Consider the following 18024-nt stretch of genomic DNA (forward strand, 5'->3'; position numbering starts at 1 on the left):
GCATGTCCTGTTCTGTACCGTGCTGCTGCTAGGTACTAATTATTCAGCATCAATCAACATCTTCGGCTTCGCCTTCTTTCCTTTTTTTTCATTTTCATACTCGTTCCCGGTGAGCGATCAACAACTCCCCTGTCTTCCTGACCGATAAGCATCACGATCTCGGCTTCATTACCTACGACATCCACTTCTCGATTTCAACCGTCCGTCCATACGTACATCGTAGTCAATAGCAGCAGCAGCCGCCCGGACGGCTAAGCTCCAGTGCTTCGCCATGTTCTGCCTACGGAGGTACGTCATTCTGCTTCTCCATTCCTATCTCCCACAGCTCCTCTCAGAATGATGATGCTGACATACTCCATTTCCAGTTGGCTCCCGCTCCTCTTCATCCCTACATCCGCCAGTCCTGCCTTCATCGTCATGTTCCTCATCTCCACATATCTCTTCCACAGACCCTGGTACATACGTATCCCAATCTTTACAAAAACCGAATACCTTCAATGCCAACTAATTCCATTTCTAGTCCGTACTGCTCCGTAATAATGCTCATTCTCTTCACCTCCTCCTGTCAGTGGTCCGACCGCTGTTTCCTCGATACGAATAACGGTCACTGGTTCGAACCAAGAATCCTATCACATGCTTCAATCTCCAGCACAAGCTCCACAATAGCTCCCGGCCCTAGCCTTCAACTTTCCATGGGAGATCTCGAGGCTCAGGTAGGGCAGTGGACGGGTTTGGGGTTGGAGTGGTTGAGGGGTTTTCTCGGGAGTAGAGAGTGGAGGGTTCCTTGTGTCGATGTGACGGTGAGGCTATGAAGCGAAGAGGGGGGAGGGGGGTCAAGAAACTGTATTTCTTGTGTACATTTTGTAATTTTGCTGTTGTACTTTTTTTTTTTCGTTTATATCATCTCAGGGGATTCTGCTTTGCTCCTTTTTTCTTCTAAATAGTTTGGACATGGGCCTATTAGACTGCGTGCGGATTGATTCTGTTCTTCTGTTCTTCTTCGAAGCGGATAGCTTTACTCGGGGTGGAACGAAGCCCTCTCGCTGCAAAATGTTCTTCAATGGCGGGATTTTCTTTTCTCGCTTCGGTTTATCATTGTTACCCTCGCTGGTTTGCAGGACTGCTTCCATTCGGTGTTCTTTGGAGGGATTCGGACATGGGACACACGAATGTTACCAAAAGCCAATTGACAATTTCCCGACAATCAGAGATCACAAGGGATAGAATAAATAGAAATCGGAGGTGGTTTATACGTATTAGCATCTATACGATCGATCATACGCTCGGAAAAGAAACAGAAAAGACCGGTACCCCGATATCAAAATGCTAACATCAAACCCGTAAAACGCCTACGCAGGTAAACCCCAAATAATATAAATCTCAAGCAGTCCCGCTGCTATCCCTCATCTTCTTCGCCCTCTCCTCCGCAGCCCTCGCCGCCACCCTCCTCCTATCCTCCGCGCTCCCACCGCTCCCACCCGAACCCCCTCCTAACACCCAACTCCCCCCCGTCCACCCACCCCCATCCGCCTCCTCCACCAACATCCTCTCCCTCTCCTCCCCCTCCCACAAAACCCTCCCCCCATCGCCACCCCCCTCCACCGTCCTCCCGCCATGCCTCCAATCCGCCTCCTCGACCCCCTTCAAAATCACTCTATACAACTCCCAAAAATCCCTATCGTGTTCCTGATACACATTGTGCGCCAACTCATGACACAACGTCTTCCTTACGGTTTTATAATCCCTATACCCATCGTACGCATCGGTTCTCAACCTCAACAATATCTCTTCCCCGCCGTTTTTGTTCAGCCCGAGGGTTCGGCTTTCGTGCGTAGTATGTTCCGCCGGATCCATTTCCGATAACATCCCTACGCTGAATTTATGTTTTATCATGACGGATTTTATACCGGGGTCGGATGCTAGTTTCCGAAGGTAGGTTTCCGATCGCTGAGGGTTGGGGAGGTGGGTAAGGACCCTGATGGGGCCGAAGGTATATTTCGCTTCGTTCGAGGCTTTGGTAAAGTCCACCCTACGAACCGGTTTGGCGGGTTTGATGGGCCCCGTGCCTCCAAACTTTCTCAGTCCCGCAGCGGCAGGCGAATTCGCCAGCTGGATATCTTGGATAGCAGCATTCGAAGATCCGATCAGCAATATCTTCTTCGGTGGCGAAGGGAGGGCGGTGATCGGGAGGTCATCGTCTTTCAGGAGACCGAGTTTTGGAGCCGTGAGTTTTTGGTATTCGGGAGAGATGGAGAATGTCGATTGGATTCGGAGACGGAGGTCGGAGAGCGTGGAGGTGGTGGGTAGGGTGAAGGTGTGCGATTTTCCGGAGTGGGTTACGAGGATGGAGTGTGCGTCGTCGTCAGGTATAGCTGTAGGTTGGGGGTCCATGTTGCGCCGCTTTGGCTCCGAGAAGCGTGAATGCGACAGAGATATCGATGCGCGCAAAATGGTCGATGGAGAAGTCTGAAGACGGAAAAGATGCAAATCGCAGAACGCCCACGTTATTTATTTACGGCACAGCGGGAATCGAAGTATCTCGTGTGCGACATTCTGCGGGCTTCCATCTGCGCTTCTTACAAATCACGCTGACACGAGACCAACACGTTTCAAACGTTGTATTTCGGACCATATACATCTGAATGGACAAAAAAGTCCAAGATATCAATCGCTCAAGACATTTGCTCCGCTCGGGACATGATATACGCCAAAAGATAAAAAAGAGAATGAAAACCCAAACTGCTACAAACTCAAACCATCCAAGAAATAAATAAATAAAAATAGCCGTGGTAACTATACACAATTGAATTCAAATAGGTATCTTAGTAATCCGTCAAAGGTAACTTCCTACCAATGGAACGCTTAGTTGCAACCTGCTGTGCGGCCGACGCCTCTTCTTCCTTCTCAGACAATAACTTGTTCAAACTTCCAACGTCGAAGTATCCGTCTATCAAAAATCCATTAGCATAGATTCATCCCTCATATGTAAATGATAAAAAAAACTTACATCCGCCGAGCATCCCGCCCTCACCATCACTCTCGGACGGTGAGGAAGCACCGCTAGCCATCTTAGTAACGATCTCCTTGCCCTTCGGGGCCTTCGACGGGGTAGCAGCTTGCCTAGTCTCGGCCTCTCTCGCCTTTGTCGTAGATGACGAGACAGCCTTCCTGTTCAACTGCCTGAACAGGTACCTCACATCCTGCAGGTAGCTATGCAGGGTATCCACGAATCGCTTGGTCTGTCTATGTTTCGAGCTAATACAAACCGAGATCGAGTCTTCCTTGATGATATACCCGATTCCAAATCCATCAGCGGAAACGGGACCGAAACCGAACATCCTCAGAGCGGGGTTACCGCAGTTGGAAGTGGAGATGATGGTAGTATTGAGCTTGTCCCATGCCGAATCCGCAAAGATAGCTGGAATGTCACGGGCGACCGCCCTACCGCTGCCGGTGGAAGCGGTGGCAGACATCTCAGATATCATCGACTGCCCACCGGGAGATCCGACGGATAGTTCCTGGTCTTCACCGGAAACATACCCATCAACCGATGGAGAAGCGCATCCCTCGTCAAGGATACCTCGTTGCCACAGACAGTACAGAGCATACAGGTGTCTATCCTGTCCTAAGCCCTTAGAACATTGTCTCGTTCGCTGAACGTGGCGTTCGCAAGCTGCCTTCAACGCATCGATTTTGGCCTTGGCCGGCACATCTTCGCAGAATGTGCGGACAAAGTCGACAACCTCCTGGCTGACAGTTCGGATGGCTTCGGTTCTACCGTGTAAGAATTGTTTGGTCATCGCGGGCTCGTAGGTACACTCGACGCGGCCGTAAAGGGCGTAGTAAGAGGCTTGGAAGGCCATTTGGACGAAGGCATCTGGGGAGAATCCCATGTTCTTGATGTAGTTGGAACCATAGCCTTCGAATTCGAGCGTTTGGAACTCGTTCTGGTTGATCAAATCGGCCAGTCTGGTTTCTGCGAATCGTAATCCGAGGGAGAGTTCGGGAACCATGGTCCACTCCAGCTTATGCGGCGTCGTGCTGACGTTTCCGAACGACTCTGGGTCACGCTTTGCCGGGTCGGGGGACACCGAGGCCCATAAAGAAGGCGAGCCGCCGTGAATTGTCTTCGCAAATCGGAGAATAGTATCAGTGTAGACATCGCTGACGAATCTCAACACTGTATGGCCGTCGACACCGGTATGTTCGAAGTTGATACCCGCAGCACCATTCTTGCAAACGATGATTTGCAACTTATCATACCATCTGTTGGTACATGTGCCGACCTGAACGCCCTTCTCGATAACGCTGCTACCGCACAACATGTTTGTCGAAATCTCGGCGAGGGATTCGGGCGAGGAATCGTCCAAACAAAGAATGAACAACGCCGAGTCGACGATCTGAAGGCACTCTCGGTTGGTGTTGTCCTCGTGGTTGAGTATATGTTCTCGCATCCCTGCCCAGACCCTACGATTTTCAGTGCTGAGGACACCAACCGCGCTACGGGCGGCTTCCTGGATCGGGGTTTCCATCGCATCATTCATGATGGCCTGGAGATTGTGAACGAGATCCTTTTCAGACATGATCAAGTCTGAGTTGTCGTCCATAACGTCGAACCAGTAGAACTGCGAGCGGCACATCACTACGATGTGTCTGGCCTTCTCGTCGGTCTGCATCAAGCAGCCGTTCTCGGTAGGTATCCGGGCGGCTCCGAAGAGGCGAGTGAATTGGTACTAAAAGATATTTCCCTTAGTTTTCGAATCATCATAATTCGAAAAGCTATCTTTACGAACCATGCATAGTGGGGTTCCTCGGACTGTGTCCGCTGGAAGTTCTTCCCTTCTCAGGGCTCTGATGAAAGCCAACGAAGAGACGACCAGAGAGGCCGCTCTCGTAATCTGGTTGTTACGTGCTGGAGTCGGGTCGTCGGCAAGCAAGAAACTATGATACATTAGCGTTATCTCAGAAACAACTAACTAGCATATAGTACTCACAATGGGTTCAAGTTGAGCACGACAGCTGAAGATAAGAATGTTAATATAACGATCCAATATTCTATCTATATATCATTGTAATCAACTTACGATTGTCATAGTTGAGGTACGAATCGTACCCTGAAGAAGTGTTAGCGTGAAACAAGAATAAAATGGTAAGAAGCGATAACATACAGAACTGTTCGATATAACTCGTCTGTGAAAGAGAGTACTTTTGCAATTTATCCTGCAAAACCGGCCCGACGGTCTTTGCGAACTCCCTCACGACCGCAATGGTCCTTTGGTGCTCACGATGGGTCTGCAAAGGCTTGACAACCTCCAAGTAATTCTGCAAAGTCTTATCAAGATCCTGAATTGGCAACTTTGGCAAGTTATCTTGGTACGAAAAAGTCTTCTTCTTCTTGGCCTCTTCAGCCTTTCGCTGTTGCTGTTGCTGTTGAAGAACCTTAAGATCGGCTGGGTCTTTGACGGAAGGGTCGGCATCCTTCGCCAACTTTTCGTCTATGGAAGGCATACTGAACAACCTAATAGGCATTTGTGAAATGTGAGCCTTCTGCCCTACAAGAGTTTCAACTTTGCGGGTCGCGACAGGAAGATCCTCGAGCTGGTCGGTGCTTGAGGCAGCGGTGGAAGAAGTCGAAGGACTTGTTACGCTATTCAAGGTAGAGGTGGTCTGTGTTGCGGAGTGTGTTGCAGAGGGACGAATGCAACAAAGCAGTGATCTAAGGAACGCCATGCCCAACACGCCGGGCAAGGAAGTCTTTATGTATCATGAATTCGATACGGGTATAACGGGTATGAGGAAGAATAGTAAACGTCATGACGGATAGAAACAAGTTCAGGAACAGAGCATCGGTAAAAGGATATGTACTGCAAAGACCATCACAGAGGAATATAGTAATACTTTCTATAATGAAACATGGCGAAAAATGACCAGGGCCCGGACGGGCGACTGTGACTTTTGCAGATGATTACCGAGGGAAATATTTCGAAATGTGAATATCTCCAGGTCTCCGAGCTAAGAGGTCGAGAGATAACAGATGCAAAAAGTGACTCCCTTTCTGGGTCTGGGGGCCCCGTGGAGAAGCCAGCTTATGTATTGCACCGTATGGCCCCCCCAGAGGGGAGGAGTTCGAGGGGAGGAAAAAGCATATGATCGTTATATTTGGGAATTTGGCCCAACTAGGGACGTCACTTACGCAACAAGAGCAAAAACGACCTGGTCAAGCGACTAATCCTTCCGCGATGGTGGAAGTGATGCAGCGCTTCTGAGACCTAACTGGCCGGAATATGCAAGTAATGTTTCTCGAATAGAGGGATTTAGAATAAAATGCAACAGATCTAAGAGATCAGGAAAAAGAAAGGAAGAAACCGCGGGAAACAGAGGTGGGGAAACGATGTGGTAAGAAGTTGGGACTCGCTCGTTGGTGAGGTTTGGCCGGCTGCTTTCAGACAGACAGTTGGTTAGCTGGACCTCGTATGTAATGTACAACCACTGATATTACCTATCGCATTTACCTTTCTGGGATAGATACGAAGTGGGGCAATGGACTACTGCCAGACCAAGTGCTATGGTTACCTAAGAGTTAGTGTGAACGTAGCGTTCGAATAGGATCTCGACGGTTTCGTTCTCGACGACGACGTCGTTTTGGATTACCAATAATGCTTTGGAATGCAACTGGCCAGCGCGGGTATTGTATCCTGGATGTAACAGTCGAGCTCTCTCTTAAGGACTACTATATTGCTATTGGCACGAAAGCTTGATTTACCTCCAAGTGGCCAGGCTCCGAGGGTAGATTGCGATATATTGATGATAGCATGCGTCGTCCAACGTGACGGCCGACGGACGAAGGGAAAGGTCGAACATGGTTTAGGTTTGCGGATAAACGTGGGGTTCGCATAGCTAGACAGGCCTAGTCTGGGGAAGCAACCTAGACATCAACTGTCGACCGACTTGACTCGACTCGACTCGAGCTCGTGCAGTGACTTGCAGAAGCGCATGCTTGTGACTGATCAGTGCGAGTGCCCCTCATTCTTTCACATGAAGATTGTATGTGGTGGTCAGAGCATTCAAAGAGTGCTGCAAGGCTCATAGGATACATTGGCCAAGCCTTCGGCAAGTGGGTCTCACCAACCAACGTCATAAATCAAAACATCCATTCTGGCTATTTTTTCTCTCTCTTTGCCTTCAATCCGAAGTGCTGTTGGATTTTTACAAAAAAAAATCATGAACCTTGAGAATTGAAATGTTCTGATTATCATGAGATTTCATCTCAAGTCTGAGGCAAATGGGGATATCCCCACGGGGCAAGATAGAGGGAAAAAGAAAGCCAATTCCAGTAGTCCGGTGGACAAATTTGGTCCGTCAGCGAAGGCAAGACAAGATATCGGATGAATGGATATCCAGAACTCAAACTAAGTTCCAGCCCTGGTTCGCCTCTATTATCCTAGATCCGAGCCTACCGATGTCTAATTCAATCGGAGTTTGTTTCAATGCAGTTCCACTAATCATGAGGGAAGCATTTTCCGCGCCGCACTGACCTCTGTGTACTGTACATGCCTATGACATGCAGATTCGCAGATTTAAACCACAGGATAAAATAAAAAGGTACATAAACACTTGAGCACGTACCATATATATCGGATGAGTGACATATTATTGGCCAGACAATCACGTCTTGACACCTCGGATTATCTGATTGTCCGATGTCATGTACCCGCCGGAGCTGCGCTTGCTGTTTGTTGAGGCAAGGCCCGTGGCCGACACGCACACACACACACACACGCATTTACTGAGGATGCTGCATGCTAAGTATACGGACCGGGGGTTTGCTGTGCTATGCAAAGCTTAGGATTCCTCGAAATCGCAGAGATTAATTAGCATCGTGCAGATGCCGGAGCTAGTCTCCCAAACCAGTTAAAACTTCTTTTTTTTTCGGATACCGATGGGTAGTCGAGATGCTCAACCGGGCGATGACGGGGGGTTCCATATGCATAGACACCGGCTCGACAGCTCTCTAAATTTCCCGTCCGTCAGTATTAGAGATCTTGACAATCCGGAACCGAACATCCGCCATTTTCTCGGCCCGCCGGTTTCTAGCATTCGACGTTTGTCCTTTCCGAACGAGGATGAGGAAGAGGACCATGAAACCCGAAGACAGCTTGTCACCGAGATCACAAGGGAAGCCACAGGTCTGGTCGACGATGTTCAAAATGACACAGTTGTGGCAACACATATGCCGGTCGAAGTTGCCGTGACCAGACGTTGGCCAACGAGAGATGTCACTGACGAGAAGATTCACGATTGCTACGTAGACTTTATTCTCTGTTGTAATCCCGCTGTTCCGGATAACTGTGATACGGCCGAACTACGCAAGTCGTTTAGGGCTCCACCCAAGAGTGATGGCGTAACATTTTCAGTTTTCAAACTCTTCCAATTGATAAAACGATTCCAGGAAGGAGATATCAAGACCTGGATCCAGCTCGTAACAGAGCTTGGAGTGGAGCGAAAGCAGGACCAGAGTACCCAGAAAGTCCAACAATACGCAGTGAGATTAAAGGTATTCTCCTCCTTGCATATACCGTCCGAGCTGTTCTTGGGAGCATACTAATTTGATCCACTCTGATTGAAAGAGATGGATGCATGCCATGCACGTGGATGCTTTCTTCGAGTACTGTCTGGGGCGCCCCCACGGCTACTATACGGACATTCCACTAAGCCTTCCCACGCTCGATGACGAAGTCCGTGACGGCGTTCCGTTGGAAGAAGATCTAGCCTTGCGGGCCCTCCTACCGGAATACCGTCCCAAACGAGGAAGACGGAAAGTGGAGAGAGGCTCTATCGACTCGAGCTATATGGGTATATCGGAAAAAAGACACAAACAACCACTGCTCCCTGGGGCATTGCCTAACATCTTGTCTCCAGAAGAACCCAGTCTGCTGAGTTACGAGGAAAGTCACGTTTCAAGCTCCCTGCAGAAGGAAGACAGAATCCGGGATCTTGACCCTCTCCATCCAGACGCTCGTCTTTGGCCGGAACTAAGAGTCCACAACTCGCAACCCCTGTTCCATTCGATCTTTTCTAACCCCTTTGACACTTTGCATCCGGTTGTCCCTGGTGGGCAGCCGCTTCGGTGGCATACTCCCCCGAAGCCGTTTGACCTAAGCCACCGGCCCGGCGGACCTCATGAAAGGATCCGCTCGGTACCGGTTCAGCAGTTCCCGACCCTTAAGCGCGCCCGACGGAATCATAGGTTGACGGTTTCGTCTGCCTGGCCGTCTTCCGGGACCTCAAGAGGAGGGAAATCTCGTGGCCGCCCGACTGGAAACCGTGGCGCCGCAGAAAACTTGTACACCACTTTCCCAGCAAGTCCAGCGAGCTTGGAAGTACAGCTGAGCGACCAAGGAATCAATGTGCCTCTGGGATCTGAACTCTCCTCGACACCTACTGCAATCGACGAACAATTACAATTCGCTTCCAAGGCGCACCAGACGATACTCCCACCGATTATCCACCCGCTCGAAGATCCCGCGTACGATCACAATGTCGAAATCCCACCGCTTCTCGAGAGAGAGATATCATTCGATCCATATAGTGTTTTGGGGAGGGGTGAAATGATAAAAGAGCAACTCGCGACTCATCTGCTCACAGCACCGCAGGACGATATGACCGTCGGTCTTGCAAGATCGCTCGCCGATTCCCTGGTCGACGGCGTGATGCAAGAAAACAACGATAGAGTGATCGGAACTACTTTGCGTCCACTGTCAATGCTCCTCGGCCTGGATGCATTGGACATGCACGACCTTGTGATCACTAAAGACCCGTCGATATCTGAAGTTGAGCGACTCGGGAAGGAAATATCATTGTTTGAGCGATACCGGGCGACGGACCCCGAGGAGCAGAGTTTACAAGATCTCATCAATACTGACGATAGTCCTTCCTCCCCGCAAACGATCGCGGCGACGAATGATCAAGAGAACAGAGAGCCCATAAATGTGAACGCAGAAGAAAAGTACCAGTTATCCTGGAAGCTCAAGCTTGGATCGGTAGTGGCATCGGTGTCCACTTCGGTTACATTGGCCAATAAACCACAGCAGGCTACCGAAGAGGAGCAGCGCCTCCCAGATGAATTCGAAGTCGACATGTTATTGAGTGATATGGAAACCGGCAATCCGAGTCCTGGATCGTTCCCAGGGAGCGCATCGGATCTGCTGTTGAATGATGATATCGAGCCACCGTTGGATGATTCGATCGACTGGAGGGCAAGGTATTTTGAAGCCCGAGAAAAACTTCGAAAAGTGGAGGAAGAGCTTGAGCGATTAAAACACGATCTTATTGCGCGCGTTATGTCCTAGATTGCATTGTCCTTTGGCGTTTTCCCTAAACGACTGTGTCATCTCTATATACATAATATCGGCGTTACGCTCAGATCTAACAACTTTTTTTTCGGAAAGCCGTTTTGTGTCACAACTGAATAAAAAGTGAGCGAAAAGCACGTTATCTCGGTTTTGTTATGTTGGATCATTAGGCTGTCGGAAAGACGTCCCTTCAAGTCCTTCGTTTGCAGAACCTGGTTACGTCGGATTCGGATCAGGGATTGGCTGAAAATAGGGCCAAATATACAACATCGTTCTAGAAGAGCTTCGGCCTGCCAAGCTGATCTTATCGCGAGAGGCTGCGTGCTATGGAGGGGCTGCACGGTCTGTTGGGTTATGCAAAAGGGGCGCACTAACTTTACTCCGAAGGTGTTCCTTTTTGTTTGCAGCAAAAATTCTGCACATTTGTTAGAGCTACATGGCACTTGATTATTTTGATTTCAGCCTCAGAAGCCTCAGGTAAGAAAATATCCGCTCGCACAAAACTGCATTCAATAAGCAATTACGTTAATTGGTGAATCGATCGATGGATCGAAGTCCTTGTCTGTCGACCCGTCTGTTCATAAACGGGGTATCATACTACTTTCTTATAATAACCCCTAGTATGGTGCTCTTTGAATTGAATTATCCTCGCGAATGGACTTAAGCAAGTATATACGTGGTGTGATATAAAGTAAGGATATAAGAATAGCATCGCGAGACACCGCAATCTCGAAACCGTCGCCTTTTACGCCACAGCGATGCCACCAAATTAGCATGTGCATACGTAAGGACAGATATCGAGGAATTAAAAAAAAAGACCCCGGCATGGTCCGGCTCCCCAATTACTTAGTACCACCGCTATACATACATTTAACTTGCTGAAATTAATTTACACCGCTGGGTGGATTGGACGCATCGCCAGGGCCGGGTGCGGTTTCGAAGGGTGTGGGCTCGTTTAGTTTGTATTTGGCGGGAAGTGAACAGATTGCCCATTCAAGCCCCATCTTAATATCTAAAGTCCTGACCACCACTGCACCACCACCACGACTCCCACTCCGATTATCATCACCACCAAGGTCCTCCGTGTCCGTCTCTTCCTTGCATTACCTCCCCCTATACACCCACTATCCGGGCATATTATCGTCTCGAGAATATTGGTTAGCTTCCTCAATTGACGTGTATTTTTCGTCTTCTGTCTTTTATCGTTTCTTGCATGACGTATATGTACCGGACCTCCCAAGCTAACCTCGGACGCGAGTCGGTTTGAGCAAAAAGGGACCACGGACCAGCTTCACATTTCCCGCCTGAGAAGGCATCACAACAGCCATGGCTACAACGGGGTACGCCGGTCAGGTCGACGGCGAACTCAAGAAGAGAGGGCCCGGTGAAAGCCAGACTCCCCTCGTCCCAACAAGTCCGGATACCGATGCTAAGAAGAAGCAGCAGGCTGGCAAACCTGCGAAGGTACACCTGATCCCTTATACAAACCTCAATCGGTCACAGTTATAACTAACATGCACCGGTATACAGAGTTTCGTGGATGATTATGAAGATATCTTTGTTTGCTTATTATTTACAGCCGTTTCCATCTTCACCAGGCTGTGGAAGATCGGCTTATCTAATATCGTGACATGGGATGAAGCCCAGTACGTGATGGCTACGATACACCGTTTTATGATACTCGACTGACGTCGCCTCCAACAGTTTTGGTAAATTCGGTTCTCACTACCTCAAGAGAGAATTCTATTTCGATGTCCACCCGCCTCTGGGAAAGATGTTGGTCGGTCTATCTGGTTACATGGCTGGTTACAATGGCTCCTTTGAATTCAAGTCTGGCGATACATACCCCGAAGATGTCAACTATACCTTCATGAGAATCTTCAACGCTGCTTTCGGTGCTCTCTGCGTCCCGGTCGCCTTCTACACCGCCAGAGAATTGAAGCTTTCCAGATATGCAACCTGGCTTGTCACCCTGATGGTTCTCTGCGGTATGTGGGGCATCCTAATAATCTGGAGGTGTCATCTGTACTGACTCTATGGATCTAGAAAACTCGTACACTACTATCAGCCGTTTCATTCTCCTCGATTCCATGTTGCTCTTCTTCACTCTCACCACCATGCTCTGCTACGCCCGTCTCACCGCGCTTAGGAACCGCGAGTTCTCGGGGCAGTGGTGGCTCTGGCTCATTCTTTCCGGTCTTTCGATCGGCTGTGTCAGCAGCGTCAAGCTCGTCGGTCTCTTCGTTACCGCCCTCGTCGGCCTCTACACCGCTGAGGATCTCTGGAACAAGTTGGCCGACACCAAGATGCCAATCACGACCTATGCTGCCCACTGGGTCAGCCGCATTTTCGGTTTGATCGTTTTACCATTCTGTGTCTACATGCTCAGCTTCAAAATCCACTTCATCATCTTGGAGAATACCGGTCCCGGAGATGCCCAGATGAGCTCTTTGTTCCAGGCCAATCTCAAGGGTACCGAGTTCAACGACAGCCCGCTCGAGGTTGCCATCGGATCCCGTGCTACCCTCAAGAACATGGGTTACGGTGGTGGCCTCCTTCATTCCCACGTTCAAACCTACCCAGAGGGCTCCCAGCAACAGCAGATCACCTGCTACCACCACAAAGATGCCAACAATGACTGGTTCATCTACCCCAACCGCAGCGAGAAGGACTACGAAATCGGTGAGGAACTCAGATTCATCAAGAACAACGATGTTGTCCGTCTTATCCACGCCCAAACCGGCCGCAACTTGCACTCCCACACCATCGCCGCCCCTGTTACCAAAGCTGATTACGAAGTTTCTTGCTACGGCAACACCACCGTTGGAGACGAAAAGGACCATTGGAAGATCGAGGTTGTCAGCGATGCTGCATCTAGAGACTACAGCAGGATTAGAACTTTGACCACTTCTTTCCGTCTCAAGCACCCCGTCCTCGGCTGTTACCTCAGAGCCGGTAACGTTAATCTCCCACAGTGGGGTTTCAAGCAAATCGAAACCACCTGTGTCAAGGAAAACCATCCTAGGGACAAGTATACCCACTGGAACATCGAAAGCCACTGGAATGAGAAGCTCCCACCAGCCAAGAAGGATGCCTTCAAGAGCCCCTTCTGGAACGACTTCGTTCACTTGAACGTTGCCATGATGACCTCCAACAACGCTCTCGTCCCCGACCCAGACAAGCAGGATGACTTGGCCTCTCAACCATGGCAATGGCCAATCCTCCACGTCGGTTTGAGAATGTGCGGCTGGGATAACCACAGTATGTACCCTGAAATTCTCTATAGTGCGTGGCCGATACTAACAAATACCGACAGTCGTCAAATACTTCTTGCTCGGCAACCCCGCCGTCTACTGGGGCGCATTCGCCAGCTTGTTCGTTCTCGGTATCATGATCCTTACCTACCTCCTTAGGTGGCAGAGAGGTTTCCCAGACCTTACTCAGGAGCAGATCGATCACATCAAGTTAGCTGGTCTGTACCCAGCCATCGGATGGGTTCTCCACTTCGTTCCTTTCGTTGTCATGGCTCGGTAGGTGCTCTCTGAATAATACACGGGATTCGAATTTAATACTAATAATACCGCAGTGTTACTTATGTTCACCACTATTACCCGGCTCTTTACTTCGGTATCCTTGTCTTCGGCTTTTGCTTCGATTGGCTCACCAACTTACTCCCTACTAACGTTCGACTTGCCTCTTTTGGTGTCGCGTACACCATTATTACCGGGCTTTACATCTACTTCATCCCAATCTGCTTCGGTATGGTTGGAGATGCGGCTAACTACGCTTACATGAAATGGTTCGACAGGTGGAAAATATATGGTTAAACCGGGGGTTGAAATTCAGAATATATTTATGACCAGGGTGCGGAATGTTCGGAAGATGGGACTTGATGTTAGTAATACGGAGGGTCCGTTCAAAAAAAAAAAAAAAAAATGTCTTATAGGTCTGGGGGAAAAGTCACAAGGGAAACCCCAAAAGAAAAAAGTCTTTTACTTTGCCAAACAAATATGTTAGCCTCGGGGCTAATCGATCCCGTGGAGTAGTACTTTTTGTTGTCTTTGCTACCGAGAAGTCCACAAAATCTCCTCTGTTCCTTTTTTTTATCTTTCCTCTCTTCCTTTTCCTAATTATGCGGTCTATAAAATTTCACTGTCGATATTATCTGTGCTATTTCTCCTTTTTCCTTTTTCGGTTCCCAAAGTTGTTTTTCTCTCTTAGCTTTATCGTTACATAAACATAAATAGGAAAAGGTCTTGATAATGATTTCTTTGGTTCCTCGATATAATCGATACAAGGGTGCTACAAGATGCACTTCTAGAATTCTACGCCCAACAATATTGATCTTTTATTTATTTAATTTTTTTATCCTAGTCACCACCGTTGACAGATTTCATCGCCCGAACTACGACGTAGTTTTAAACCCGAACTCAATGGAAAAGTGGTGTGTGTTTTGGCCCATTGCCGGTGGTACTATCTACAGGCGTCGCAGAGAGGATATCAAAGAAATACACTGCAAAGGTCCCTAGAATATACAAGAAAGTAAGAAAGAGGAAGAAAAAGGATAGCCGCTTTTTGACTTCCGTCAGTGAACTCCGGAACGCAGAAATACAAATCCAACCGTTGGTATATACAGATTCGACTCCACCCATGCCATCTCACCATAACCCCATACCCACTTGACCTCAACTGCTTAGCTAAACCTCCGATCCCGCCTACCGCCGTCCCATATCCTCTCAAACGCCAGTCCGGGTACCTGCGGCTTCTCTCCCAGACTCTTTTTCGCCTTTTTCAGCAACCACTCCGTAAGCGTGATAACTTTTGAATGTTGCTGTACCGCTTCATCTCTATCTTCCTCAACATCTTCGATGATGTGAGTTTTTATCCTCCCCTTGTCGTCGAATTCGAAAATGAACAAGCCGCAAAAATTGCCTGTTAAAGTAAACTTTGGGAGTGAATTGGCGACAGCGGAGAGGGGATCTTCTTTCTTTGGTTCCGTGGGTTTTGAAGATGGGGGTGTACCGGATGTGATCGACGTTGTAGGTTGCGTATCTCCGTTTCCGTTTCCGTTTCCGTTCCCATTGGGTGAGCCACTAGCTCTCCACTTAACTATCATCCGTTCTCCGGTTACGGTTGATGATCCGTAGTCTTCGTTTTCGATAGGTATGCCGCCTTTTATCATCCTAATGGATAGAATTTCGAGACGGACTTTGATACCTGGTATTCGACCCCAGACTACCGGTGACGTCCATAGAGCCGCTATGTACGCCATTCGACCGCTAACGGAGGGGAGATGTGGATGTGTCGATGGGAATAGTTGGAGGGTTATGGATGGTGAGAGGATTTCGCTTGGTAGGGGAGATTGGAGGAGAGTCGGGAGGCGGTCTTTGAGGATGTCGATTGCTAGAGGATGGAATTGTTGTTAGAGCCCTCTTCCTTACTTCCAGAATTAATATATTTTAATAGATGGAAAAGTGACGTACTCTTTCCTAGGTTCAATGTTCTTTCGCTAACCGGATCTTTATCCTTCTCCGACCCAGCGTTCGTAGACGAGAATATAAACCCATCTGCAGGTACAAGGCCATTGACCGTTCTTGTCGACAGGACGGAAAATATATCATCCCTTCTCGGCAGATACGATATCCCCAGCACCTTCTCCTCCACGGGTACTATAGCTCTCGGCGGCGGCGCCAGCAGCGAAGGTGCCGCCGGTGGGGATGTGTTATATGTAAACCATACTTCCGGTCGTTGCGAATTCTCAGATAATGGACGAATCGATGTGTCCACCGAAACATCGGTGGAGGGATGAGTATCAATTCGTAATGCCGAAGCCTGGGAGATGCAAGAAGTGCTAAAAGCGCAGCGTCTGCAGGGAACGAGGGAGTGGCGAGGTTTGAAGCAGCGCATCTGGGTGGTTGTACTTGGCAATTGGTGGGGTTATCGGAGTGACATGGAGGTCGGGGATGTATCTTCGATAATGATATCGTACGAAACCGAGATATGGGAAGAAAATTGCCGTTGGTTGAAAGGAAAGAAAAAAATAAAATGGATTTTCAGCTATGACGAAATGGATGTTGGAATTTAATCTGATTTTCCGGGGTGGGTTCTTTTCGCTTACAATCTACCGGGATTCCATTCGATGGGCTGTCCGCATGGGCCTTACATGCTAGCTACAATGCATGGGTATGGATTATATTTACAAACACCGCATTGCGCATGTTATATATTAGATGCTGTAGATATTATTGATATTATAGTATCGTTTACTCAATCATCTTCTTCAGCCATGAGCTCTGCGAGTTCCGCCTCTTCCTCTGCAGTCAGCATGCTATTCGATCGGCTTCTCCCAATTGCCCCTCCCTCGATCTCCTCCCCACCCTCTTCACTTCTACGAGCCTCTTCCAGAGCCGCCTTGATATCCGCAGGTTGCAATGACCATTTCCTAACCGTTGCATCCAAAGATACACTGATTAGGTCATTCCCAACCACTGCTATCGCGGTGACCACATCGTAATGTCCCGAGAATTTGTGATATAGCTTGCTAGTCTATCCACCCGGTTATTTAGATATTCTTAAAGAATAGTAAAAGGGTCGAGGACTTACCCCAGCATCCCAAACCCTCACCTCCTCATCACTACACGCCGTGATAACCCACCTACCCCCAACATCCATCGCCACATCGTTCACAAAATCCTTATGCCAAATCTCCGTATCCGGATCAATCCCACCGCTCCCCCCATCCTTCCTCAAACTCCCCAAGGCACTCCTTTCAAACCTCTTAGCCGTCATATCCGAACTCGCAGTCCATAAATCTTCTTCCCCTTCTTCACCCAAGAATCGAAGACTATTCACACCGGTTTCGTGCTGAATAATCTCACATTCCTCGGTTACCCTCGTAGTCGTTATACTCCACTTTATAACCTCCTGTTTCGAACCAGCGCTATAAAGTATCACCCTCTCCGGCGTAGATTCTACGGGATCGATGGCGAGGGCTTGCACACCCCTAGGGTGTGACTTTAAAACGTGTAGTTTTTCCGTTGTATCCGGGTTCCAGATGATTATTGATGCATCAGAACTGGCGGATATTAACATGGGTTTCGAGGGTATCACGTCCGTATAAAGCAGTGCTTTGATGAAATCATTATGACCCTTGAAGGTTTTCAAAACCGTCTTGCCTTGTGTGGAAAAGGCGTTGATGTTCTTATCCCACGAACCGGTATACAATACTGACGCATCGCGGTTCAGAGCTAGAGATGTAACTGGGGCGGTATGCCCGCGATATATCCTGTGGGGTTCTTTTGGGTCCTTGGGAAACGAAAAATGGGTATTCGTTAACTCTTACTTCGTAAAAATCCAGCATACTAGCAGCCTTCTTACAGACTTGAATATTCAGCCGTCTCGCCACATTCCCAGCCTCTGCGATATACACATGTGCCGGCGAGGAAGTATCAGGCTGCAACGCCAGAATCTTGGTAGGCACGGTTATAGGGTGCCCTTTATCCTTGAGTTCCTTCTTCTTGCGAGCTCGACGCTCGGCTTTTTCGAGAGATTGGCTACACGACGGGTTAGTCCCTAAAGCCGGATTGAATGGTTTGGGTACAGGGCTTACTCTGATTGGAAGAAGTTACGGGGGTCACTGGAAACCGACATCTTGATGGACGATGCCGCTCGG

At 48.8% G+C, this 18024-nt stretch overlaps 7 protein-coding genes across 8 annotated transcripts; 3 read left to right on the forward strand and 4 right to left on the reverse strand.

The window, feature by feature from the left end:
• Positions 1–271: 271 nt before the first annotated feature.
• On the forward strand, positions 272–812 carry DFL_002663 (uncharacterized protein; the record flags this gene model as incomplete). The annotated part of the gene is made up of 3 exons (XM_067631481.1): positions 272–288; positions 366–455; positions 521–812. The coding sequence occupies 3 exons, from the start codon at positions 272–274 to the stop codon at positions 810–812; spliced, it is 399 nt and encodes a 132-aa protein (XP_067494022.1).
• Positions 813–1380: 568 nt separating this feature from the next.
• On the reverse strand, positions 1381–2391 carry DFL_002664 (uncharacterized protein; the record flags this gene model as incomplete). 2 transcript variants are annotated; one of them, XM_067631482.1, is made up of 2 exons in its annotated part: positions 1920–1975; positions 2034–2391. In XM_067631482.1, 2 exons carry the CDS (start codon positions 2389–2391, stop codon positions 1920–1922), a joined length of 414 nt encoding a protein of 137 aa, XP_067494023.1. The 2 variants fall into 2 exon arrangements, with proteins under 2 accessions (XP_067494024.1, XP_067494023.1); XM_067631483.1 differs by having other exon boundaries at positions 1381–2391.
• Positions 2392–2822: 431 nt separating this feature from the next.
• On the reverse strand, positions 2823–5730 carry DFL_002665 (uncharacterized protein; the record flags this gene model as incomplete). The annotated part of the gene is made up of 6 exons (XM_067631484.1): positions 2823–2947; positions 3008–4733; positions 4794–4941; positions 4995–5019; positions 5085–5114; positions 5169–5730. 6 exons carry the CDS (start codon positions 5728–5730, stop codon positions 2823–2825), a joined length of 2616 nt encoding a protein of 871 aa, XP_067494025.1.
• Positions 5731–7939: 2209 nt separating this feature from the next.
• DFL_002666 (uncharacterized protein) lies at positions 7940–10349 on the forward strand (the record flags this gene model as incomplete). The annotated part of the gene is made up of 3 exons (XM_067631485.1): positions 7940–8554; positions 8628–8853; positions 8920–10349. 3 exons carry the CDS (start codon positions 7940–7942, stop codon positions 10347–10349), a joined length of 2271 nt encoding a protein of 756 aa, XP_067494026.1.
• Positions 10350–11678: 1329 nt separating this feature from the next.
• On the forward strand, positions 11679–14179 carry DFL_002667 (uncharacterized protein; the record flags this gene model as incomplete). Its single annotated transcript, XM_067631486.1, has 6 exons — positions 11679–11816; positions 11883–11998; positions 12057–12340; positions 12399–13613; positions 13669–13882; positions 13939–14179. The coding sequence occupies 6 exons, from the start codon at positions 11679–11681 to the stop codon at positions 14177–14179; spliced, it is 2208 nt and encodes a 735-aa protein (XP_067494027.1).
• Positions 14180–15045: 866 nt separating this feature from the next.
• On the reverse strand, positions 15046–16259 carry DFL_002668 (uncharacterized protein; the record flags this gene model as incomplete). Its single annotated transcript, XM_067631487.1, has 2 exons — positions 15046–15755; positions 15836–16259. The coding sequence occupies 2 exons, from the start codon at positions 16257–16259 to the stop codon at positions 15046–15048; spliced, it is 1134 nt and encodes a 377-aa protein (XP_067494028.1).
• A 360-nt stretch (positions 16260–16619) lies between these two features.
• On the reverse strand, positions 16620–18002 carry DFL_002669 (uncharacterized protein; the record flags this gene model as incomplete). The annotated part of the gene is made up of 4 exons (XM_067631488.1): positions 16620–16898; positions 16956–17657; positions 17734–17905; positions 17962–18002. The coding sequence occupies 4 exons, from the start codon at positions 18000–18002 to the stop codon at positions 16620–16622; spliced, it is 1194 nt and encodes a 397-aa protein (XP_067494029.1).
• Between the last annotated feature and the right edge of the window lie 22 nt (positions 18003–18024).

This window comes from Arthrobotrys flagrans, assembly GCF_004000055.1.
Source record: "Arthrobotrys flagrans strain CBS H-5679 chromosome Unknown unitig_3, whole genome shotgun sequence".
Lineage (NCBI taxonomy): Eukaryota > Fungi > Ascomycota > Orbiliomycetes > Orbiliales > Orbiliaceae > Arthrobotrys > Arthrobotrys flagrans.